At 40.3% G+C, this 22,892-nt stretch overlaps 1 protein-coding gene across 2 annotated transcripts in view; it reads left to right on the plus strand.

The window, feature by feature from the left end:
* The first annotated feature begins 203 nt into the window (after nt 1-203).
* The window catches only part of CDC73 (cell division cycle 73), a 163,360-nt gene continuing 140,671 nt past the window's right edge, over nt 204-22,892 (plus strand). The window contains exons 1-7 of one of the 2 annotated variants that reach the window (XR_006292582.1): nt 204-415; nt 8,553-8,658; nt 12,267-12,336; nt 13,131-13,193; nt 13,283-13,335; nt 16,162-16,250; nt 19,298-19,514. Coding sequence is in view for 1 of the 2 variants with exons in the window: in XM_037907849.2 (XP_037763777.1) it covers nt 285-415; nt 8,553-8,658; nt 12,267-12,336; nt 13,131-13,193; nt 13,283-13,335; nt 16,162-16,250; nt 19,298-19,514 (729 nt within the window). In the remaining variant the exon portion in view is untranslated. The remainder of the gene's footprint in view (nt 416-8,552; nt 8,659-12,266; nt 12,337-13,130; nt 13,194-13,282; nt 13,336-16,161; nt 16,251-19,297; nt 19,515-22,892) is intronic. The other variant, XM_037907849.2, reaches the window with a different exon arrangement.

Consider the following 22,892-nt stretch of genomic DNA (forward strand, 5'->3'; position numbering starts at 1 on the left):
GGCTTAAAAAGGGGGACTGTCCGGCCAAAGCCGGACGTGTAGGGCCACCCTAGCCAGGCGGACTGGGGGCGAGGGAGGGGCAGAAGCACGGAGATGAGGCAGAGGCGGCGAGGGGCACATAGGTGAGGCAGGCGGTGTGGGCGGCTCCCCCAGGCGGCAGCGCGCAGGCGTTCGGCACGGGCAGCCCGGCGGGGCCCTCGCGGCTGGCGGCGGGGTCCTCACGCGGCCGGCGGTGGGGGCCGAGCGGGCCGGGCCGGGCGGAGCGGCGGCGGCCCGGCGCGAAGATGGCGGACGTGCTGAGCGTGCTGCGGCAGTACAACACGCAGAAGAAGGAGATTGTGGTGAAGGGGGACGAGGTGATCTTCGGCGAGTTCTCCTGGCCTAAGAACGTCAAGACCAACTATGTCATTTGGGGGTGAGTCGCGCGGCCGCTGCAGCCCCCCCTCCCCCCGCATGCGGGCAGGGGGTGGGAACTGCCCCGAAGTTGCTACTGCTGAGCGGGGAGGCGGGGTGGGGGAGCTGGTGCGTGCGTGGGGGGGGGGACCCCGGGATCCCGGCGCCTCCCCCCTCCGGGGTCCTCGGGGGTCCCGTCTCCACTGCGGGCTCTGCCATGTGCTGGGAGCCCGGTTCCTCTCCCCGGGACCGGCCGTTGTTTGTTTGTTTGTTGCTCCTTGGGAGGCTCCCGGGTGGCCGGGACTGGACGTGGCCCCTTGTTTCCTGCTGCAGCGTCCAAAGGGGAGCGTGTCCCGGCTGGAAGAGCGCGGATGGGGGGCCAGCGGGAGCCGAGGGTGGGCTGTACGCGGTGTGTCCCCCTTGGTGGGGAGGATCGCGCCTGTTGCTTTTCTGTCACCCTGGGAGCCTTGATCTCAAGTCAAACAGCGAAGTCTCTTTTCTTCCTTTTGGGAGGAGCCTGGCTTTCCCCAGCTCTCAGATTCAGCCAGCTGGAGAGAGCGGATTCAGTCCCTCAAAGGAAAAACTGTGATTTATTTCCTGCCGCGGAAGCTGGCAAGAGGGTTATGTCCATTTCAGGTGTTGGGGTTTTAGACTTCTGCTGTAGACTTCTGTTATAGATGAGCATGGGTGGTTGGCCTGAGAGTTGTTTCTTCTGACTTAGCTAGGCGATCAGTTGTAAAACAGCTTCTAGGATACTTGTCACTTCCTTTCAGTAGGAGGTACTAAGTTTTCTCTATTGTTTGCTCACTTTGTTAATTACCCTTTCATGAGGCTGTGTTTCTAGACTCTCCTTTTGTAGGGAGTATAGTTGGGTCCAGATAGAAATTCCTGATCTGACTGCCTGTGAACTTTGCAGAAGTTTCTGTGGGGCCACACAGGCCTATCCTTAGTGGGGCCCACTCTATGCTGTAATACTAATATAGTTTTTCTTCCAACTTTCCTGGGAGACAACATATTGTAAACAAGTACATTCACAATGCAAATACCTCTTCAGATAGAAAGAGGGTGTGTTTATTTTTTAAAGTGAACTTTCAAAATGTTATTCTTTGTACTGTATATATTTTCTAGCCCAATAATTGTATTGTCTAAAAGCTAAGGGGTTGCTTTTTCCTCTTTCTTCCTATACTCCTTGAAAATGAGTGCCTGGAATCTGTGATTTTTAGTTGGACTTTATTAACTGTCATTAAATTTAGTAAAACATTCAATTTCTCCAAAAACAATGGTGCTGAGAAAGCTGGAGATCAAAGGGAAGATAATTTTCCCAAAGAAGCTCCATAGGCAGGGAAAGGGAAGGCAACAACACAGTCAAGGATCTTTCAGCTGGTCATCTGAAGTCTGGGGCATTATTAAAGATCTTCTGAATTAGGGTAAGAACATTAGATTTGTTAACTGGATCAGACCTGTGGTGCAGTATTCTATTTATAATGGTGGCCCTAACTTTCAGAAGAAGTCAAAAATAGCCATCACAATCATAGAATCATAGAAGTGGAAGGGACCTTGAGAGATCATGTAGTCCAGTCCCCTGCACTCATGGCAGGACTAATTATCTAGACCATTCCTGACAGGTGTTTATCTAATGTGCTCTTAAAAATCTCCAATGATGGAGATTCCACAGCCTCCCTAGGCGATTTATTCCAGTGCTTAACCACCCTGTTAGGAAGTTTTTCCTAATGTCCAACCTAAATCTCCCTTGCTGCAATTTAAGCCCATTGCTTCTTTTCCTATCCTCAGAGATTAAGAAGAACAATTTTTCCTCCTCCTCCTTGTAACAACCTTTTACATACTTGAAAACTGTTATCATGTCCCCTCTGTCTTCTCTCTTCCAGACTAATCCAACCCAATTTTTTCAGTCTTCCCTCATAGGTCATGTTCTCTAGACCTTTAATCATTTTTGTTGCTCTTCTCTGGACTCTCTCTAATTTGTCTACATCCTTCCTGAAATGTGGCGTCCAGAACTGGACACAATGCTCCAGTCTCCTGAGCTCTAATCAGCGCGGAGTAGAGTGGAAGAATTATTCCTTGTGTCTTGCTTACAACACTCCTGTTAATACATCCCAGAATCATGTTTAGTTTTTTTTTTTTTTTTTTTGGCCAGAGCGTTACAATGTAGACTCATATTTTAGCTTGTGGTCCACAATGACCCCCAGATCCCTTTCCACAGTATTCCTTCCTAGGCAGTCATTTCCCATTTTGTATGTGTGCAACTGATTGTTCCTTCCTAAGTGGAGTACTTTGCATTTGTCCTTATTGAATTTCATCCTGTTTACTTCAGACCATTTCTCCAGTTTGTCCAGATCATTTTGAATTTTAATCCTAGCCTCCAAAGCACAGCAGCTATCCAGTTGTTCTTTCCTGTTAATATGGGGTTAGAGTTAGGGATTTGTTTCTGACCCTTTCCACTAGTCAGTTTATAAGCTGAAGTGTATGACTTTATTACCCTTCTTTCGGGGTGTTCAAAAATCTACTTGAGTTGTATATGCACTTCCTTCCCCTTCTCTCCTTACATAAATTCTGCCAAAATGGATAATTCCTAATTGAAGGGAGGGGAGTGGTTGCTTTAGATATCTTTCCAAATAGTAATTTTTTTAGTGCTGTTTTCTTGAGCAAGCATAGAGACAACTTTGGGGTGTCTCCTGCTCAGAGTTTTCCAGAATAGCAACCAGTAAAATTTAACAAGACTCTGGTCATTTTCATTACTGTTATTCAGAACTATGTTGGAGAGCAGAGAAGCTAACATCATAGAAATGTAGGGCTGGAAGGGACCTTGAGAGGTCATCTAGTCCTGTTCCCTGCTCTGAGGCAGGACCAGGTAAACCTAGACCATCCCTGACAGGTGTTTGTCCAACCTGTTTGTAGACGCCTTCAGTGATGGGGATTCTGCAACCTCCCTTAGAAGCCTCACCCAGTTTTTAACTATCCTTATAGTTACAAGGTTTATCCTAATATCTAACCTAAATTTCCTTTGCTAAAGATTAGGCCCATTACTTCTTGTCCTACCTTCAGTGGACATGGAGAACAATTGATCACCGTCCTCTTTGTAACAGACCTTAACATATTTGAAGACTTTGAGGCGGGACCTGATATCTTTTTTTCCCTCTAGATTAAACATATCCAGTTTTTTTAACCTTGTATCATTTTTGTATCTCTTCTCTGGACTCTCTCCAGTTTGTCCACATCTTAAAGTGTGGCACCCAAAACTGGACAATGTATTCCAGCTGAGGCCTCACCAGCGCTGAGCAGAGCAGGACAATTACTTCCCTTTTCTTACATACAATATTCCTGTTAATATACCCCATAGTGATATTAGCCTTTTTCACAACTGCATCATGTTTTTGACTCATGTTCAATTTGTGATCCATTTTAACCCTTTTCAGAAGTACAACTGGCTAACCAGTCATTCCCCATTTTATAATTGTACATTTATTTTTTTCCCTCCTAAGTGTAGTATATTGCACTTGTCTTTATTGAATTTCATCTGGTTGAATTCAGACCAATTCACCAATTTGTCAAGGTAGTTTTGAATTCTAATCCTGTCTTCCAAAGTGCTTGCAACCCTCTCAAGCTGGTGTCATCCACAGTTTTTTATAAGCGTACTCTCTACCCCATTATCCAAGTCATTTATGAAATTATTGAATAGCACCAGACCCAAGACTGATGTTTCCTGAACCCCACTGCATACAGCCTGTCCAGTTTCACATCAACCTCTTGATAATTACTCACTGAGTACGATCTGTCAACCAATTTCACACCCACCTTATAGTAATTTCAAATGTAATACATTTCCATAGTTGGCTTATGAGTATGTGGGACTGTCAAAAGCCTTATTAAAATCAAGATACATCACATCTACAATCCCCCAATATGCTGGTAAACTATATTTTCAGTGTAACTGCTGATGCTTAGGAAAGCTTCAAGTAGTGTCTAAGGCAGGCACAAGAACTGTTCACAGGGGAGGAGGATCCAAAACAGATTGAGGCAAGTAATAGTAAAGTTCTATTCCTCGCTGTAGTTGTGGGGCTGAGGGAAGAAGAGTTGTGGACGAGATGCTCCGGGTGTGTGGAAGGGAGAACCAAGAGTTTTTGGTTGTCTGAAAAAACGTCATTTGGGAGACAGGAGGGGAGGCTGATCCAAAAGAAGGTGCTTTGAGCAGGGTCCAAGGATAGCCCCATGCGGAGAATCTGTTTCTTTTTTCTTAGCAGTGTGAGGATTTGATGTTACTTCTGGACCTTCTTGGTGGGTGTTCTTTCCCTATATTTTATATCAGCCTTGGTGGAAGGAGTCCAGTAAATTTTTCAAATCTTTGTTTAGACTAAATAATTATTCATATAACTGTCCAATTCTTGTAGGTGAATGGGATCCACTTGGTTTAGAACATTAGTAATAGGATTCAGACCTTTTTACGTTTAGGTTACTGGAGAGAAATCCAGTCCCTGTTCATAGTTCTTAATGCCTGACTGTGCAAAGGGTGTGTGATTTCAGTCCAATATGTAGTAGGTGTTTGCCCTCACTTAATTGCCCTCCTTGCGCTCTGGACAGAGGGGTCAAAAACTGCATAGTCATGGAGACAAAACTATTCTGTGAGCCTTAAAATTAAGTTTAGGTTCATTATCAAGATAATATGGGGAAGCTTCTATTGCTACTGTATGTGTTCTGTGGATAAATAGAGCTTTCACTTCCAGTAATTCAGCACTTTTCCAAAGGATTACATTTGCTCTAAAATCCTTTCTTTAGCTGTCTTCTAAAGCCAATTGTGGTGGTTTTTTTTTCTCCGTGGACACACAACACTTTTTTAAAATTGCTTTTACTATTCTTTCACTGCTAAGTAGATTACACTCACATGGTTAGTAAACTGTGTGTGTGTGAGAAGTTGTTTCTTGGCCTCTGATCTGCTGGTTGGTATTTGTTGTTCCTGAAAGGCAACTACAGAGCCAAGGCTGAGCCAAGGGGCAGACAAGTAGATCCAGAGAAAGACCTTTATGCATTCTACTTAGCCCGTAGAAGGGGCAATCTCTATAGTTGAGGTTAGTGAATAGGGAACAGCTAGTTCACTGTTGCTGTAATTTGTAATAGACAGTGTAATTTGCGCGTGTGTGTTTCTGAAGATAGATCCTTCTCTTCAAGTAACAGTCTGTCCATGTTACTACTTTCTTTTTGTGTATGAGGGATACATTTTACACTAAGCATTCCAATAAAAATCAATATCTTTCACATCTTCCAGTGTGAAAGAGAATAGGAAGTAGTCCGGTTGATTAATGAACTCTTAGCATCTACAGATTGAGGGTAAATGGATGAACTGGAAATACAAGTGTTTGGTTTAAGAAAAAACAACAAAAAAAACCCCTTTTGCTCTTGCTTAATGCAAATGCTTTCTTTTACTAATATGGCATGAAATTGTTAATCTGGAATTGTATGTAAGTGGAGAGATGTGCAAGGTGAATGAAAAATACTGTGTTTGTACAGGCCTAAATTCAGGACTTTTTGTTTCTTTTGAAACACTTGATGGCATTACTAACACCAAAAGTAGAAGATGGATTAGTCCTTGTGCTGCGTTGGGTGTTTTTGATATCAACTGCAGCAAGCTACCCTCAGTTTAGGTCTTGACATGTAAGCAAGGAGAGGAATGGACTTTCAAAGGAATTAAAATTTAACTATCGTTTTTAGGCAAAGTCTTGGCATGTTTTCAGTTGCATACTCTGGCATGGTTTATTGAGGTGGTGGTAGACTGTTAAACCACCTAGATGCATTGTAAGACCTGGGTCCAAATGCCTTCAACTGCCCAAGAAGTGCACTGTTAATCTACTAACACATACCCTGGGGTGGCTAATTTCTGTTCATTTAAGAAAATGTTTTGAAAAAAAACACTGTGGGGTTTATATAACATCCTTCTACTATGAGAAGTTGTGCCTATAAAAAGGATAAGTGATAACAGTATGGAAAATTATACATTTCTAATCTCTTTTTCTCTCAAGGTCCCTGTGTTGTTTTGACTTGCTTGCCCTGTCAGTAGTAGCTTATGACCCAACAGCCACTTCCAGCTCATTTTTAATTTATATACTTTGCTTATTGACCAAGCTGCCATTTGGCTTTTGGGCTACAAAGTGAGTCTGAAGTGGCTAAAAGGACTAAGAACTGCTGCTTGAATGACATTTTTTTTTGCCCTTCCATCTAAGTGCTGTTCAGACTGGTTTTCCTCACTCATCCTACCTATCTCTTTTCTCCTACCGCCTGCTAAAGTGACTTATCTTAGTGTCCTTGCTCTGTATTAACTTTCCCATCACCCATAATGGGAGTAGGAATTTTTTCTTGGGGGTTAACCAGTGAAGTACCAGAAGTGTGTTGTTGCGAGTGGTGATGGCTATTAGATCATTGAAATCGCCTAATCAGCAAGTCAGAATGTGGTCTTGTAACGCCATATCCTCAGCCAGAGTAGTAATAGAGGTCTAGCAGTTTTTTTGTCTTTTTATTAGTTTCAAACTCACACTAAAATGCCTATTATGCCTGATCACATAGGAATAAACGGTAGCTCAAAGAAACAATGGGAAATCTAAAATGATTAAAACAAAAAAAAAAAAGTGCTAGCACTACTGCTCAAACCAGGTATTTGTTGTGGAAGACATCACTTCTGGGGGATGTTGAGCCCTGGTAGTAATGAAAGCTCTTCCTCCATTCAAGACATTTTCTAGACATCTACTACCTAATGGTTTAAAAAAAAAGAAAAAGAAAAGATGAAAATAAGTGTGAGGGGCCCCATCAGTAAGCTGCTGGGGCAGTGACTTGGGTCCACCCACTCCTTCTCAACATCATCAGCTCCTGGGGATGGCTGATTGCTGGCATTTCTACCAGGGTACCGATCCCAAAACCTGGCTTTGTGGGCATTAGCTTTAAAACCAGTTCTTGGCAAGTATGTGTCTAACCAATTTGAAGCTGTGCCCCCCCCCCCCCCCCCCCCCCCAAGTATGATTCTTGATAGCTTGGCTGCTGATCTGTGGTTCTGGATAGTATCATTGAAACTGACCAGTCTGGTTATTTTCACTCTTATTGTTGGTTAGTAAAGCAACAGTTATAGCACCTGTAGAGGTACAGGTGTCTGGACTATTGGGACCACATTACTACATTGATTTACTTGGTTCATATTTGGTAGGTACTCTTTAAAGCATAAAGGCTCAATAGGGTAAAATTCTGCAGATGTCTTATGCCCCCATCTTCTCTTAGTAAGTGTGCTGCTTCTAGGGTGGAGTTTTCAAGCCCTAGGTGCTACCTTCATGGTTGATAGTTGGTCACAAGGCACAGGAAAAGCTATTTAGGGTTTTTTTAGATATGCTGGAGAAATGGTTTATGCTTGTGCAGAAGAGACATTACTTTGAAGATCAGGCTGAACTCCTAATGTGCTTTTTGCAGCTGTGTTGATGCCAGCAATCTGGGAGTCCAGTATAAATTTGTAAATCTGTTTCCTTCATACTGGTTTATCTTCTGAATAACTTCCTATCATGTTCCTTATGAGGATTCCTTAATAAAATTTTGCTTGTATCCAGACTCTCTTGCACCTCAGATGTTTAGGATACACTCGGTTTGTGAAGTTTCTGAGCTCTTCACTAACATAGATTTTACAGTAGAGATTTTACATGTCTATCTCCAGAGCAAGTCATCTGGAGAACACTTTAAATTATTTCCCAATGGATGTTGAAAATCTCAGCCCCTCTCCCTCATCCCCAAGGGTCTGAGTAGGTTATTGCAGCTCTTTTGAAAATTAGGGGAATAAACATGAAGTAGTGGTTTGTCTTCCAAAACTTTTTAAAAGAAAAACAAATGTTAATCTTATAGTTAAAATTCTTGATATCTATATACTTTTATTAGTTGGCCTCTTCTCTTACATCTAATTACTCCAGACACTTTTGGAGTTTTGAATCCATTCCATGTAGAGGCTGTAAATATGTGAGTAGTGATTGATAAAATATCTATATTGTACTCATGCTGACAAAAGTGATCACTGGCTTTTCAATTTTTTTAAAAAAATAGCTTGATATATCAAATGAGATTAATGAGGAGTATATGTGTGAGGAAATATGGTTCTAAGTAAAATCTGTTCCTTGATGTTACAGGACAGGGAAAGAGGGCCAGCCCAGGGAATACTACACTTTGGACTCTATCTTGTTCCTGCTGAATAATGTGCACCTTTCACATCCTGTTTACGTCCGGCGTGCTGCAGTAAGTAGATCACATGGAACTTTGTTCCTTAATAATGTTGGAGGGTGCATGCTTGAGAGCTAATAATTTTTGTGTTCATGTTAGTATTTTCAGGAAATGACAACAGTTACTGTGACATTAACATACTTACAAATACTCAGCTGTTTCTTGATAGTTACTTGGCTAACAACGTGGTATAGCATAGATTTAATCATGAACAACAGTAAAAACATCAGAACTTCAATAAGTGCAGTTTTTAGTGACTTGCATTATTATTTTCACTCCTCACCTAACTGGAATTGTTACTTGATTGGTACAGCCAAGCTGTAATTTTAGGTACAGACGACTGTTCAGTAATAGTCTCCTCTCTTCCGAAAAATCAAAACCATCTGCATTTTTATATTGAAACATCTCCACCATTTTCTGACAAATGTCTACTCCAGTCTTGTGCAGAACAGTTTTAGTACTCTTAGTTCTTCCCTTGATGCTCTATATACTTTTTCAACAGTGATGAGGTAAGTTGTTTATAGCCTGTTCACACATGCTCTCTGAAGTCCCCCCTCCCCACCCCTCATAAAACCACTTGCTGACTGAGGTTGGGGTAGCATGAGGGAAAACAATACAGGACTAGTGAAGAGAGCATAGAATATGTTTCAGCATCATCACTATTGCTGAAAAAGGCTGTCGCCTTGTGGACTTAGTATTTTAATACTTCAATATTGACAGTACAATTAAATCACTTTGTGACCTATACCTTCTTTCTTGAATACTTCATAAGCATTAAGATTGATCCAAGTTAGTACAATATGTATGCTGTTTTGTATGCTGTTAGCATCTGTTAGTCTGAAGTACTGAAATTGACTAAAATCTTTGACCTGAAGAATATCTCTGTGAAGCTCAAAAGCTTGTCTCTTTCACCAACACCACTCCCACCTTGTGTGTCTAAAATCATTGACACCTGCTCTTAATTTTCTTATTGAATGAGGAGAATGAAATTGAGTCACTGTTCACGGTAATTATAATGCCTAACACACTGAGTACCGGACTTAATGTGGACTTTGACATTGTTTTAAAGAAGAGATTACAAAATCATGTGGAAAAGTAGGCATAATACTAAAGGATAGCATGTTAATCAGAAGCAGAGCTGGTTATGGCAACTGAGTGCACACATCCTTCTCCTATTCTGAACTCAGGTGAGAAGAGGGAGTTAAATGTAAAATCTATTACTACTTGTTTGTAAGTTTGAAAACAGGATTTCTTTTTTTTTTGCCATTCTTAATCTTGCAGCTAGGAGTTATTTGGTATATTTGAACATATTTTAAAAAGCTTTCTTTTTTCTTAAGTCAGTGGCAAAACTAAGCAGAAAGATGAGTGTTTTATTAGTTCATTAATCTGTGTCTCAGTTGAAGCATAGCATCACTGCTATGTGCTTAGTGATAGTTTAAACCAGGGTGGGCAAACTACTGCAAACTACTGCCTGCGGGCCCTGCACCGCTTCAGGAAGTGGCTGGCACCACATCCCTGTGGCCCCTGTGGGGGAAGAGGGCTCCACGCACTGCCCTCACCTGCAGGCATCACCCCCCGCAGCTCCTATTGGCCAGGAACGGGGAATCGCGGCCAGTTGGAGCTTTGGGGGAGGTACCGCAGGCAAGAGCAGCATGTGGAGCCCTCTGCCCCTCCTCCCCCAGGGTCCGCAGGGATGTGGTGCTGGCCGCTTCCGGGAGCGGTGCGGGGCCGGGACGGGCAGGCAGCCTGCCTGCCTTAGCCTTGCTGCGTGCCACTGCCACCCCGGAGCCACTCCAGGTAAGTGGTGCTGGGCTGGAGCCCGCACCCTGAACCCCTCCTGCACCCCAGCCTTGAGCCCCCTCCTGCACTCAGCACCCCTACCTCTGCCCCAACCCCTTGCCCTGAGCCCCTTCCTGCACACCGCACTCCCTCCTGCACCCCAACTCCCATTCCCCAGCCATATATTCATGGCCCTGCATTCAATTTCCCCACCCAGATGTTGCCCTCTGGCCAAAAGGTTTGCCCACCCCTGATTTAAACCTTGGTATTGAAAGCTATCAAAACATGGGCTTTTGGTTACATATGGTCTTATCTTTTCAGAAAATTTCTATTTAATACATCTAAAGAACCAGATTAGCACTAATATTTGTACATTAAAAGCCATCTTCTTTCTTTTGCTCCTTTGAAGATCAGTCTTTTACTTACAGCATCTTTAAGGTTTTATTTTTAACAGCTTAACTGTAACTTGGAGTTGATTTAGTAGGAGAAATATAAATGGTGTTTTGTAACTTGAAATGAAAATGGGAAAGGCTGACCCTGCAAAAATGTCAGATCAGATATGTGTTCTTGATTAGCTATAACTTAAATGTTTTTTTTTTTTTTTTTCTAGATAGCCTATGTTTGTGACTAACCAACTAAACTGAAAGGGGTACTTTAAAGATTTTTAGGCTAAACATTTGCTTACCTGCAGAGTATTTCCATCTAGTAGACTTTACTTGACAGTAACTTAGTTTATTCTACGCTCTGCTTAGGTACATAATCATAAGACTACCTCGACATACTGCATGCAAAAGGATTACACCCAAATCCAAATAGTAGCTATTTGCTGTGATGTAAATTGGAACAAAATGCTCAGGTGCCTAAAATAATAGGTTAGTCTGAAATTCTAGCAGATTTAGAATTTAATCTGTCGACCAGAATTTTACTTGAGGTGGCATAGATGACCCCAGAAATGAGCCAAGATGTTAAATGCTATGCCCAATCTTGCCGTTGATATATCAGAAGTAATTAAGTTGAGAATAGCATGTGCACCTTGAATTTTGAATGCAGCGTAAATAAATTATGCATCCACCAATGTTGAGCAGCTACCTAATATTTATTTTGTAATGTACCTAGTACATTCCTGGATGCTTGAAAGGTAATTGCAAGCTGTTGGCTGCTGACCTGGACAGTACATTAGTGTCACACTTACTGTTACGCATTTAAGTGGAGCTAGCTGTATTTTTTAATATGTTATTGAAAGCGTTTGGGTAGGCTGGAGATAAAGCTTAATAGCCCTTTCTCGTCTTCCTATTTTAGCTTATGGTTTACTGTGTAACCATGCAGGAACTATGGCAAGTGCTAAGAGAAAAGCCTTCCTCACTTGGTTCATTTTATGAAATAATTCATTTCCTGATGAAGCACTGCTTTATGTGCAAATGCTTAATGTTATACTTAAATATGCAACAGATTTACTGTAAAAAAAAAAAAAAAAAAAAAAAAAAAAAAAAACTTATGAAAAATAAGATCATTCTTGTGAACAATTTAAACGAAAAAAGACATGACACTTAGTGTTTCTGTTTTGTCATGTGTTGCCAACAGTTTTTCACAAAAACAGCTTGCATGTGGTTGTGTAGTTACTAAGCACTGTGGGTAAAGTTGTTGAGGATTCTCCAGCTCTCCATTTCTAACGCAATTTATTTACAATATAATTTGTGTAAGATCTATCTGTGAACAGCAACTTCTAAATAAAGAAAATGGCTTCCCCACGAACTTTATACATGTCATATTATTTAGGGTTTTGTTCTGAGTCATCCTGTTTTTGGATGTGGTCTATCTAAAATAAAATCTTCAATTCTTTTCAGACTGAAAACATTCCTGTGGTAAGAAGACCTGACAGAAAAGATCTACTTGCATACCTAAATGGGGAAACATGTGAGTGAAGTTCTTCCTTTTTAGCACAGCTATACTGTATTTTATTGCTTCACTTTTGCAGTCGGGAGGGGAGATTAAACCAGAGTGGATATATGAACCTGTATATATGTTGGAGTACATGAGGCCTGTTCAAATGGGCTTACACGTGTTCTTCCACCTCTTTGTTCTAAATTTCACTTGTCTATCTCTGTGTGTCATTAGTAGCTATATGATAAAACAAACTGAGCTGAGCCAACGGCTGGGCCAACAGCTTCTTCAGATATTAATGCTGCTGTGTGGTAGGGATGTGCATTTACCTTTTTTTAGAGTGTGACAAAGACCTATTCAGTAACACCGCACACGTACTATACCAGAATTGAGAGTGAGTCCCACGGTATGCTAAAATATGCTCTATTACATGCTAACCCTTTTATTCATTAGCAACATAGCAATTTATATGGTCTTCCAGCATTAAAATCTAGGTTACCAGTAGTCAGAGAAGAGAGGTGTTTGAAGACGTTATCATGTCTGTAGATGAATACTAATGCGTGTTGTTTTCAATATTTTCTCTGTAGTTTTTCTTTTAGTATTTTTTAGTAAATTGGAATTTGAGGCTACTCACTTTTTGTGATATGTATGATAAGCATGCTTTTATTTCAAACTTGCCATTAGTTTAATTTTCTGTAACAAATGTAAGTGAATTTACAGAGATTCTTGATTCCAGGTTACAAAATATTTGTTACCGTTGCGGTGCTGTTTGCTTCCTGTGCTCACATCTTTGAATACTTACATAAAATTTTGTGTTTGAACCTTAGCAACGTCATCAAGTATAGACAGAAGTGCACCACTTGAAATTGGTCTTCAGCGATCCACTCAAGGTATGATTTAACTGCTAAGCAGTGTTGGCATGAATTTTATGAAAGCCCACCACAATCCTGCATTTTTAATTACCTTTTTTTTCCTTTAGTTAAAAGAGCAGCAGATGAAATATTAGCAGAAGCAAAGAAACCAAGAATAGAGGTAATGCAAATGACTAATGTCATCCATCTGAGTTTCTTCTGGGACTAACTAGATTTTTTTATCTGATATTGTAATTTAGATAAACTTCCTTTCCTGTAGGTTCACACATTTCTCCCATTAATGTGAATGGGAGTTGTTTATGTGAATTAAATGGAGACTGTGCACCAGGACTTAGCAGGAATTTCAGCCTCTCCTTTGAACTTTGATGTTTGACTTTAGTGGCGTTAAATTCTAATGTACTTAAGTGGTCTGTAGTATAAGAGGGGAAATCTGCAACTTTATAGATCATGGATGTGTATTTTGTATCACATGTTTGGAAGTTAGCCTAGTTGCTTGAATAAGGGCTGAAAGATTGGGACCTAAATCCTATTTACTGAAAGGAAAAAAAAAAAAAAAAAACCTAGGCACACTTCACCCTCTTAACATGTAGCTACTCCTACTTCCCCATTCAAGGCCAAAGCATTTGACATTTAATTTACGTCTTCCTATCATTATTCTAGGTGTGTTTGTTAATGGCTCCTTCTCATACTTGGTTTACCTGTTCTGATACTGCAGTGCTCTTGGTAACATGTGAAACTACAGTCCCCCATTGTTACCATTAGTCTGGCCCGATATCCTGGTAGTTCATTTAATGGTGTACTTACACGAGTGCATCTTCAAAGCAATATGTTTATATTTATTTATTCAATTAGGAGGTGGTTAGCATTACTTACAGTCAAGACCATGATTCTGTGACAAAATCTGATATTTTTTTTCCTCAGTTACCATTTTGCGTCATCCTGGTCAGTTGGTTGCTAAGATTCCTCTATGAAATTGGCTTTACATATGTTCTGTGTATTATAGGTTTCTTTTTAGGTGGTTTGAAACTACAAGTTAAATGTTACTAAATATTCCTACTATTTTATAAAAAATTATTTATTATTTCCCATAGCAAACAATTACTATATTGTAATGTCACTTGTCCTATTTTAAACTAAAACCATGACTTATTTTTTTCATTTTGCTGTGGAAAAGTAATGGCTTTGTCCATTATTTTACCACAAAAAGTAACTTGTCTTACAGTACAATCATCCTCAAAAGATTTAGGAGGGGTGGTGCCATTGCTGATAAAGTGGATTAGATGTGCTCACCATTAGTGAAGCTACTACAGATTATTCCACCTCTTCACTCTTTCACTAGCCTGATGCTGTTTAGATGGGTGATTCAAGCAGCACTAATATCAGTAATTGAGTATATGACTTACTAACAGTCTCTTTACCAATTTTTGCTCCATTTTCAGATGTATGTAGAAAAGCATACAACATAGCTTCACTTTAAGGGCTTGTCTGTGCTAATGCCACGACTTTGCCCATTTTTTATGTTTACATCACAGGCATGTTGTGATATAGTTAAAACAAGATTGGACAGACCAAGATCTGTGCAGCACAGTATGGGCACCCAGTAATCTCTGGATACAGTTCCGGCTTGTGTAGACTAAACTCTGGTTTAAGTATATTCTGGAACTATGCTGCAGTCTTGGTCTGTGCAGCTGTTTTTTACCTTCAGGAGACAACTCTGTAACCAGGTCCTCTGAAAAGTGGTTCTTGCACTATAGATGGATCCTATCTGTCCTCATTCTTTCCTGTGGCCTACCTGTTTCGTGTGATTGCTCGGTTTACCGACCCTGCTGATGAACTCTTATTGGTCTTTTGAATAACAAAATACTTAAAAGCTAATTAATTTGAGGCTAACCAGTGCTGATTAGTGGTCACTGGAAATAATTTGTTGGGTGCAACTTGATGGATGCAAATAATCTTTTTGAAAAATCAATTAGACACATTTTAAATTAACTGGGGCGGGGCAGAGATGTACCTGTTTTTTAAAGTTAATGTTTCTCTGCTGTTTCTGTTGTTGCTTTCTTGGATAAACATCTTCCGCTAAGAGGCCCACATCAGTATGGTAACATTTTTCACAGATGTTTAACTTCAGTTCTTCACCTTCTAATAGGCAGCATACAGTACAACCTCGTTAATTCACACTAACGTCTGGGAGCCCCTTTTTCAATTAGCATTTATGCCTTGCAATTATTTGTAAAAAAAACAGGGAGCTGCCACATCAGTTTACAGCTGTCACTATGGATTTGCGTCTCAGAAGGAGCTAGTCTTTGCAAACACATCAGTTTTTCAATAGACAGACATTTTATTGGAGCATGGTTTGTGCTTGGGTGCAGTGGCATGAGAAGCTGTTCAAAAAGCTGAAAAGATGGCATAAGTCCACCTTTGCTGCCTCTTCCCACTACATTTCTGCCTTAAGCACAGTTAAACAAGAGAATCTGACTTTTTTTTTTAACACTAGTTAATTACTTTTAATTTGTTTTGGGAGTGCCATTTGGAGAGGATCTACATCGAGATATAGACTAAATTTGACTTTCTCTGTGCTAATACATCACTTAAATATCTGTGCAAATTTTAAATATCACTTAAATTTTGTTTGGGAGGGGAAGTGAGGTGATGGAATTCCATATTTCAAGAAATATGTGCTCTGGCAGCCAACATAAAAGCCATTCTCTAAATTGTCTGTGACTTAAAGAAAGCTGCAAGTCACCTCTTGATTTTTTAACTACTCAATGCTCTTTCAAGAGTCAATTTTTAGTAGTCTACCACTCCGCAATCCATCCGTGCAGCATGGCTACAAAACTACACCAGATTGGCAAGGAATTTCTTTAGTCACAAAAAGTTAAACATCTGAAACGTCACAGAAATCATCTTTTAATCTTACTCACTTTCAGAGAGGGCAGAGAAATTGTACTGAAGCTGCTTTATATATAAACATTGCTATTGGTACTAGGATGAAGAGTGTGTGCGTCTTGACAAGGAGCGGCTGGCAGCTCGGTTGGAGGGGCATAAAGAAGGTATTGTGCAGACAGAGCAGATCAGGTAAGAAATCTTATTTCACTCCTGGGGTAGTAGTTGCTAGTTTTAAGGATTGTAAAGCAGACCAGTTATTTCAACTGTTCCCAAGTGTATGTCCAGCAGCTCCACTGAGGGGTTCCCTGGATTTCTGCAGAAAAACGGTCTGTGGAAAAAATGTCAGCCATCAGACTGTGGCGGAGCTTCGTGTGATTGGAGGTCAGACTCCTGTTTTGGAGGGGTAACTTCACAGCAGTGACTGATCAGTCAGCACCCAGAAGTGATCAGACCGTTGGTTTGTCTCATTGACTAGTATTTTCCTTTTTCCTTCTGTTTCTGCCACAGTATTATATAGACGGGCTAATAAAATGAGAAAAACCCTAGAGGACAGAAGCTTTCCTTTATCTCCTGTATTTAAAACAACATCCAAAGTTGTTGAGGAATCTGTGTGTCCACTTTGCCTCTAGAAGGAGGAAAACCTTGCAAGAAGCAAGCTGAGGAGTACATGAGTCTCCTATTAGCTCTCTAAATTGGATTGCTCTTCCATAATATGTGTAGATGAAGCTCTGCTAAACATACAGAGAAGGAAGGAATAATGAACAACTGGAGGACAGTGCACTTTCATTGCCATAAGAAGTCATCAGCATCTTAAGGATTGAAATAGCTCAGCAGTTTCCTTTTCCTTTGTGCCAATACAAAATTCTATAGGGAGACAGATGAACATCCTTCGGAGCCTTAAATTGGATTTCCCCAAAGCTGGGCAGAGAAGCTGATGGACCCATGACAAAGCCTGGCTGATGTAAAGGCCTTAGGTTTCGTGGGCATAACTGCCCATCATTTCCCTCCACCCTCTTTCTCCTTGCTTAGACCTATCCTTTTATTATTGCCCCAGGATGGCTCCATGTTCTGTCCTTGGCCCATCCTAGCTCCATAGAGCAGATTGCTAAGGCATGGAGCAAGGACTGTATTATATTTCCAAACATCTTGGGTTTGACATTGGAGAATATGTCAGATGCTAATTGAATAAGAAAACTCAAGAGACTTGGGGGAAGGGACAGAGCATTTAGATGTCTCTTCATTCTAGCACTTCTCAACTGTGAGAAAATTTAAAAGGTCCCAAGCTGTTCTAGAGCAAACAGTCCACTTCAGAGCCAGGCAGAATGTTTCTAGAAGTGGTGAGCTCTTAGTAAGAAAAGCATTCTGAAAAGTTACAAAAATACCTGCTTTCCCCTAAAATACTTTGAACCAACTATTCAAAAAAGCCTAGAGCTCTAATTGGAGCAGTCCCAGTTCGTGGAGCAAAAAGGTATATCATTTCTCTGTCTGTCCCTTCATCCTGAAGAATTGAGTAATTGAGAATGTCAGAGTTGTACTCTAAACACATTCTATGTCAGCTTATATAGAAATGCAAATAGACAGACAAGTGGTCTTATTAAGGCTCTGCACTGGGACTCAATTATCTCTGCCACAGACCTCTTGGGTGACCTTGTGCAAGTCACTTAATCTCTTCTGTGCCTCAGTTCCCCAGCTGTAAAATGGAGGATAACACTTCCAAATCTGAAGGGGATGTGGTGGATGAATTAGTTTGTGAGGAGCTCAGATACTGTTATGAATGCCACAGTGAACAAGACTTCAGCAAATATCTTTTCACGATCAAGTGAAATTTCTTCAGACTGTACAGACAGTGTGATAGGGAGGCCTCACTTGTTACTATTCGTACATTCATCTTAACCACTAGCTTTGAAAGAACTTTCAGAGCCTGGTGAAGTGATGGTCTAGAATCCACAAATAACACCTAAATCCAGGATAAAACATACCTTTCGTTGATAAAGGAAGGTTGGTATAAAGGTTGATAAATTGCGTAGGTGCAATTAAAGGCTAACTGCAATAAGAGTTCTTAATCACTGTCTGTCTAACTTCAAAAACGTAGTGACCTACTCTTTGTACGGAGTCAGGTCACTGAGGGTTGTGGTGTTCCTGATGTTCGGATGGCTTCACAGACTTCCTTTAGTGTTCTGTGGAGTACCAGCCAATGCTGCAATGAGGATTGCAGATTATTCATTATTATTTTTTGTATCATGTCTTTTTAAAATTTTTTTAATAGTACAAAAGTCACTGTCTTTTAAAATGCAAGTGACCATAATATTTAAAGGTATTAAAGTGTGTGCATACCTGTTAAATTAGTTAAGCTACTACAAAAAACAAACTACACAAACAAAAAGATCCCTTTCTGCATAGCTTACTTTCATAAATAGAATGCTTTCCAATCACATGCTCATTAGATACACTTTTTTTTCCAGTGTGAATTGCAAAATAAAATGAAAATTGACTTACCCAGATTTCTTTGCCTAACTCAAAATTTTCATTTTATTCTGAAGTTCACCTTGAGAATGATAGTATCTGAATTGGAGTTAGGCTGTCAGGTAGCTGAGTTTCATTTGGTTCACGTTTAAACATAAACACATGTATGCAACTTAAATATAGGATGAGGTAATACTGGGTCAAGAAGAACTCTTTGGAATGTAGCACAGGTTCATAGCCACAAAGTTTAATGCCATCTTAACTATTTCGTGTGGGTGAAATGAATTGGTAATGTTGGTCCACTTCTTAGTGGAAAAGTGTCAGCATAACACAACCACTACCATAGCTGGTACCAAACTATGCTCAAAATTTTTACCAACACGAGCAGTGGCCAAGGATTGAATAGACAGCTAACTTGAACTATATTCATTTATTGGTAACAGAGGGACAAGTGTTGTCCATACAGTAACCTGAAGCCTTTAGTCCCAGGGCTCTACATTTCATAAGCATTGGCCTTTCTCTCTCTCTGTATATTGTATTAGTTTTCTTGTGGTGTTTTTAAGTTACGTGGGAAGTCATCTCTCGGAATGGCTCTACCGGCCAAAGTAGCAGTGCTGATGTCTCTATGGAGACCACCTTATGATGTATGGCACAGATGTAAACTTCTAGTAGTTTGGGAGGAAATCAAGGCTGATTGTTCATATGTAATTCAGAACACAAAACTTATAACTGATTTATGCCTTTACTCAGTCTCCTCTGATATTCTTGTTTAGATCCTTGTCTGAAGCCATGTCTGTGGAAAAAATTGCTGCTATCAAAGCAAAAATCATGGCGAAGAAAAGATCCACAATCAAGACAGATCTGGATGATGACATAACTGCTCTTAAACAAAGAAGTTTTGTTGATGCGGAGGTAGATGTAACCAGAGACATTGTCAGCAGGGAGAGAGTGTGGAGGACAAGAACTACTATTTTACAAAGCACAGGCAAGGTAATCCTTTAAGTTATCAATTTTTTTTTTTTTTTGGGAACCAGCATTTAGAGGCTAAATGCATTGTCCATGTTGAGTAGTTGAGGAAAAAACCTTTCTTATGTTTTTTTTTAAGTTGAACAGAATATTAATATGTATTAATACAAATATAACACCTAGGTAACAACCATTTCATTTTCTTTTCATCTTTGTAATTTTCTTTGCTACCCCTTCTGTCTTGACAGCTACAAATAGTAACTGAAGTTACCGCTGCTCACATCTTTTTACCATTTTTTAAATAACTAGACTTCTTGCTCATGTCACTTGTAGGATTTAAAGGTAGGATTAAAAAAAAAAAAAATTCTGAAGAATTTCTGTAATGGATTGCAAAATCAATTTCTACCCTCTTGCCCAACCTTTCATGCCCTAAACTCCATGGGCAGTGCCTAGAGCTCCCCCCCGCTACAAAATGGAAAGAGATTTGATTGAAAAAAATTGTAAGATTAACAAAACACAGTGCGGTGGGAAAACAGTAGGCTGAAGGGCCACTGGCGTACCTGGAAAAAGCTCAATTGAGAGATTATCTTCATTACACTGGGCCTTGTAATTTACTTGATAATTTAGGTCATGTCTACTTTTGCAAGCTTACAGTGGCACAGCTGTACTGAAACAGCTGCGCTGCTGTAAGATCGCTTGTGTAGCTGCTCTATGCTGACAGGAGAGAGCTCTCCCGTTGACATAAAATGACATCAACGAGTGGCGGTAGCTATGTTGGCAGGAGATGCGATCCTGCCGACATAGCGCTGTGCATACTACCACTAATGCCAGCAAAACTTAGGTCGGTTATGGAGGTGTTTTTTCACACCCCTGGGCGGCATAAGTTTTGCCAACATAAGTGGTAGTGTAGACGTGGCCTTAGACTTTGGATCTAGGTGCTGGGGTTTACAAGGAGGGGAAAACTCAGAGGAATAAACAATGATATATTGTCATTGTTAAGGGTGATGGAGCTGCACTTCAGGCTTTCCTGCCTAAACACTGTCTTGCTGAAAGAATATTGTTAGAGCTAGTCATGTTCCTTCTGCTGTTCATTGCTAATCCCAGCCAGGCTCAATCTTACTTACTAAACAAAATTTAAATTTTTAGTATTCAAGATTTTGGCAGTTGTCACAGAAAACATGTAGAAACTGCAGGAGCCTGGGTGGCTTTTCCCTTCCCCCAGAGTCCTGCACTGAGGTAGATGGGGCATCCCCATCCTTAGCATGTGACTTCGACAGGAACCACATTGAGCTGGGTTAGGGGAGGAGGTGGGAGTCCCAGCCCAGAAGCTCTGCTGTGGGAGGGAGTCAGGGAATAGTGGAGTTTGGCAGATTCCAGTACAGGCCTCTCCACAAAGGTAGGGGTGAGAGAAAGGATGAGGCATATGGGTTGTCACTAAGCTTGCTCTTCTCCATGGGACCATTTTGCGACCAATCTGTAGAAGAGAATGAGGATGATAGAGATTCTGAACTTCCAATCTACCAATAGGAACCAGGGGAGAGCAGTGGATTCCTGAGGTCAGTAATAGAGACTGATCAAATCTTAGGACCTCTCTTGGAGCATATGGAGCAGTGATGTAAAGTGGAAGGGCAGAGAAACTGATCTCTTTGCAGGACCCTCAGTGCAGGTTTTGGGCCTTCCTTGTTCTATCAGTAGCTCAAGGTGTACTATGCAGGTGTAAGAAATAATCAACTAAAGACAAGGTTACTTGGCTTTACCAACTGAACATGAAATGAAAGTAACCACGTCTTGCCATCATAGAAATGAGCAAAAATACCCTGCTAAATTTGTGAGTGTGCTTGGGCTTGGAAAAGTGATTGTGTAAAAATGGTAGTATGGTCTTCCAGGATTATAGTGTGTCCACAGTTCGTAGATCAAATATATTCAGTCCACAAGCTTAAAAAATATCCTAGCTGATCATTCCGCCTGGGTTCTGAATATTGAGCATCATTGCCAGTAATATAGGTTCTGTGCAACTCTGATTCCTCCAAATAGTTTACAAAAGTTTAAATGACTGCAATTTAGGCAATGTCTACACTATTGGGGTAAGTTGACCTATGCTACGTAACTCCAGCTACACCGCGGGGGGTTGATGGAAGAAATTCTCATGTCAACTTACCTTACTCTTCTTGTCAGACATAGAGTACAGGGGTCGACTGGAGAGCGATCTGCAATTGATTTGGCGCATCTTTGCTAGACCCACTAAATCGACTGCCGGTGGATCGATCTCAGAGCATCGATCCTGGCTGTAGTGTAGACCTGCCCTCAGTGAAGAATTCTGTGGAAATTGGAATAGAATTTTGTTCATTCAGTCTTCGCTTACCAGAAGAAAACGCGGCAAACAGGAGTAAAAAACCATAATAACTTTAGTCATAGAAGTTGGCAGATATGACTGAATACATAAAGGAACAGATTTGTTAAGTAGGTGCCATTTTTGTATAATCATTTTTCAGAGCTAAACCACACTTTGTAATATCAGTTATTTAGCCTATTTTCCCTTTAAAGCAGCTCACTTTTGGGACTATTTTGGAAGAGAAATTGTTTAGAAGCAGTTTTGCAGTGTTGCACATCTTCAGGTTAGAGTGAAAGCATCTAACTGGGAACACAGTTGACTTGATGTGTCTTAAAGGGACACTACCAACTTGAATTTTAGTCAACTTTTAAAAGACAAATTAAGTAGCTTCCAATATTACATGTACTTCTCAGTCACTTTACAAGTGTTTGAATTTTTTTTTCAGCCACAATTTCCTATTTTAAGGCATTTTTCTCAACTTTGTGTGAAAGACCAACACAAAGTGGAAACTGTATGCAAAATACTGTCAAATGCACAAAGTAAACAGAAGTATTAGAGGAAATCACTATTTTTTCAGGTATAGTAAATCTAGGTATTACTGAAAGAGTAGTTAAAACTGTTTTCAACAGAAGTGAAATATGTACATTTATTTCTAATTAGATTAAGGATATGTAGATCAACTTTCCCTTAATTTGGACAAGTCTTACTACTTTAGATCTTGCTTCTACTTCAGTGATAGTAAACAGCATTTTCCTTTACAAAGAGATTTGACATTCACCAAATCAGGTGGCATGAGGTCTTGCCATTGTAGTCACTTTATTGACAACTAAATCTATTTCTAGAGACAAGGTTAGACTTGTCTTGTCAGATGTTTATATAATTACAAACAATTTGAACTGAAATATTGACTGGTTCAGATATGCCAGAAGTGATATTTACATTTTTTAATGCTACAAAGGTTTGGAAAAAATTCCATTGTAAATTCTTCTGCTAGAAAACATTTTTTTACCAGAGTGGATATATACTCTGTCGAAGATATTTAAGATTGGACCTTTAAGTAGAACAACTAC

This window comes from Chelonia mydas, chromosome 8, assembly GCF_015237465.2.
Source record: "Chelonia mydas isolate rCheMyd1 chromosome 8, rCheMyd1.pri.v2, whole genome shotgun sequence".
Classification (NCBI taxonomy): domain Eukaryota; kingdom Metazoa; phylum Chordata; order Testudines; family Cheloniidae; genus Chelonia; species Chelonia mydas.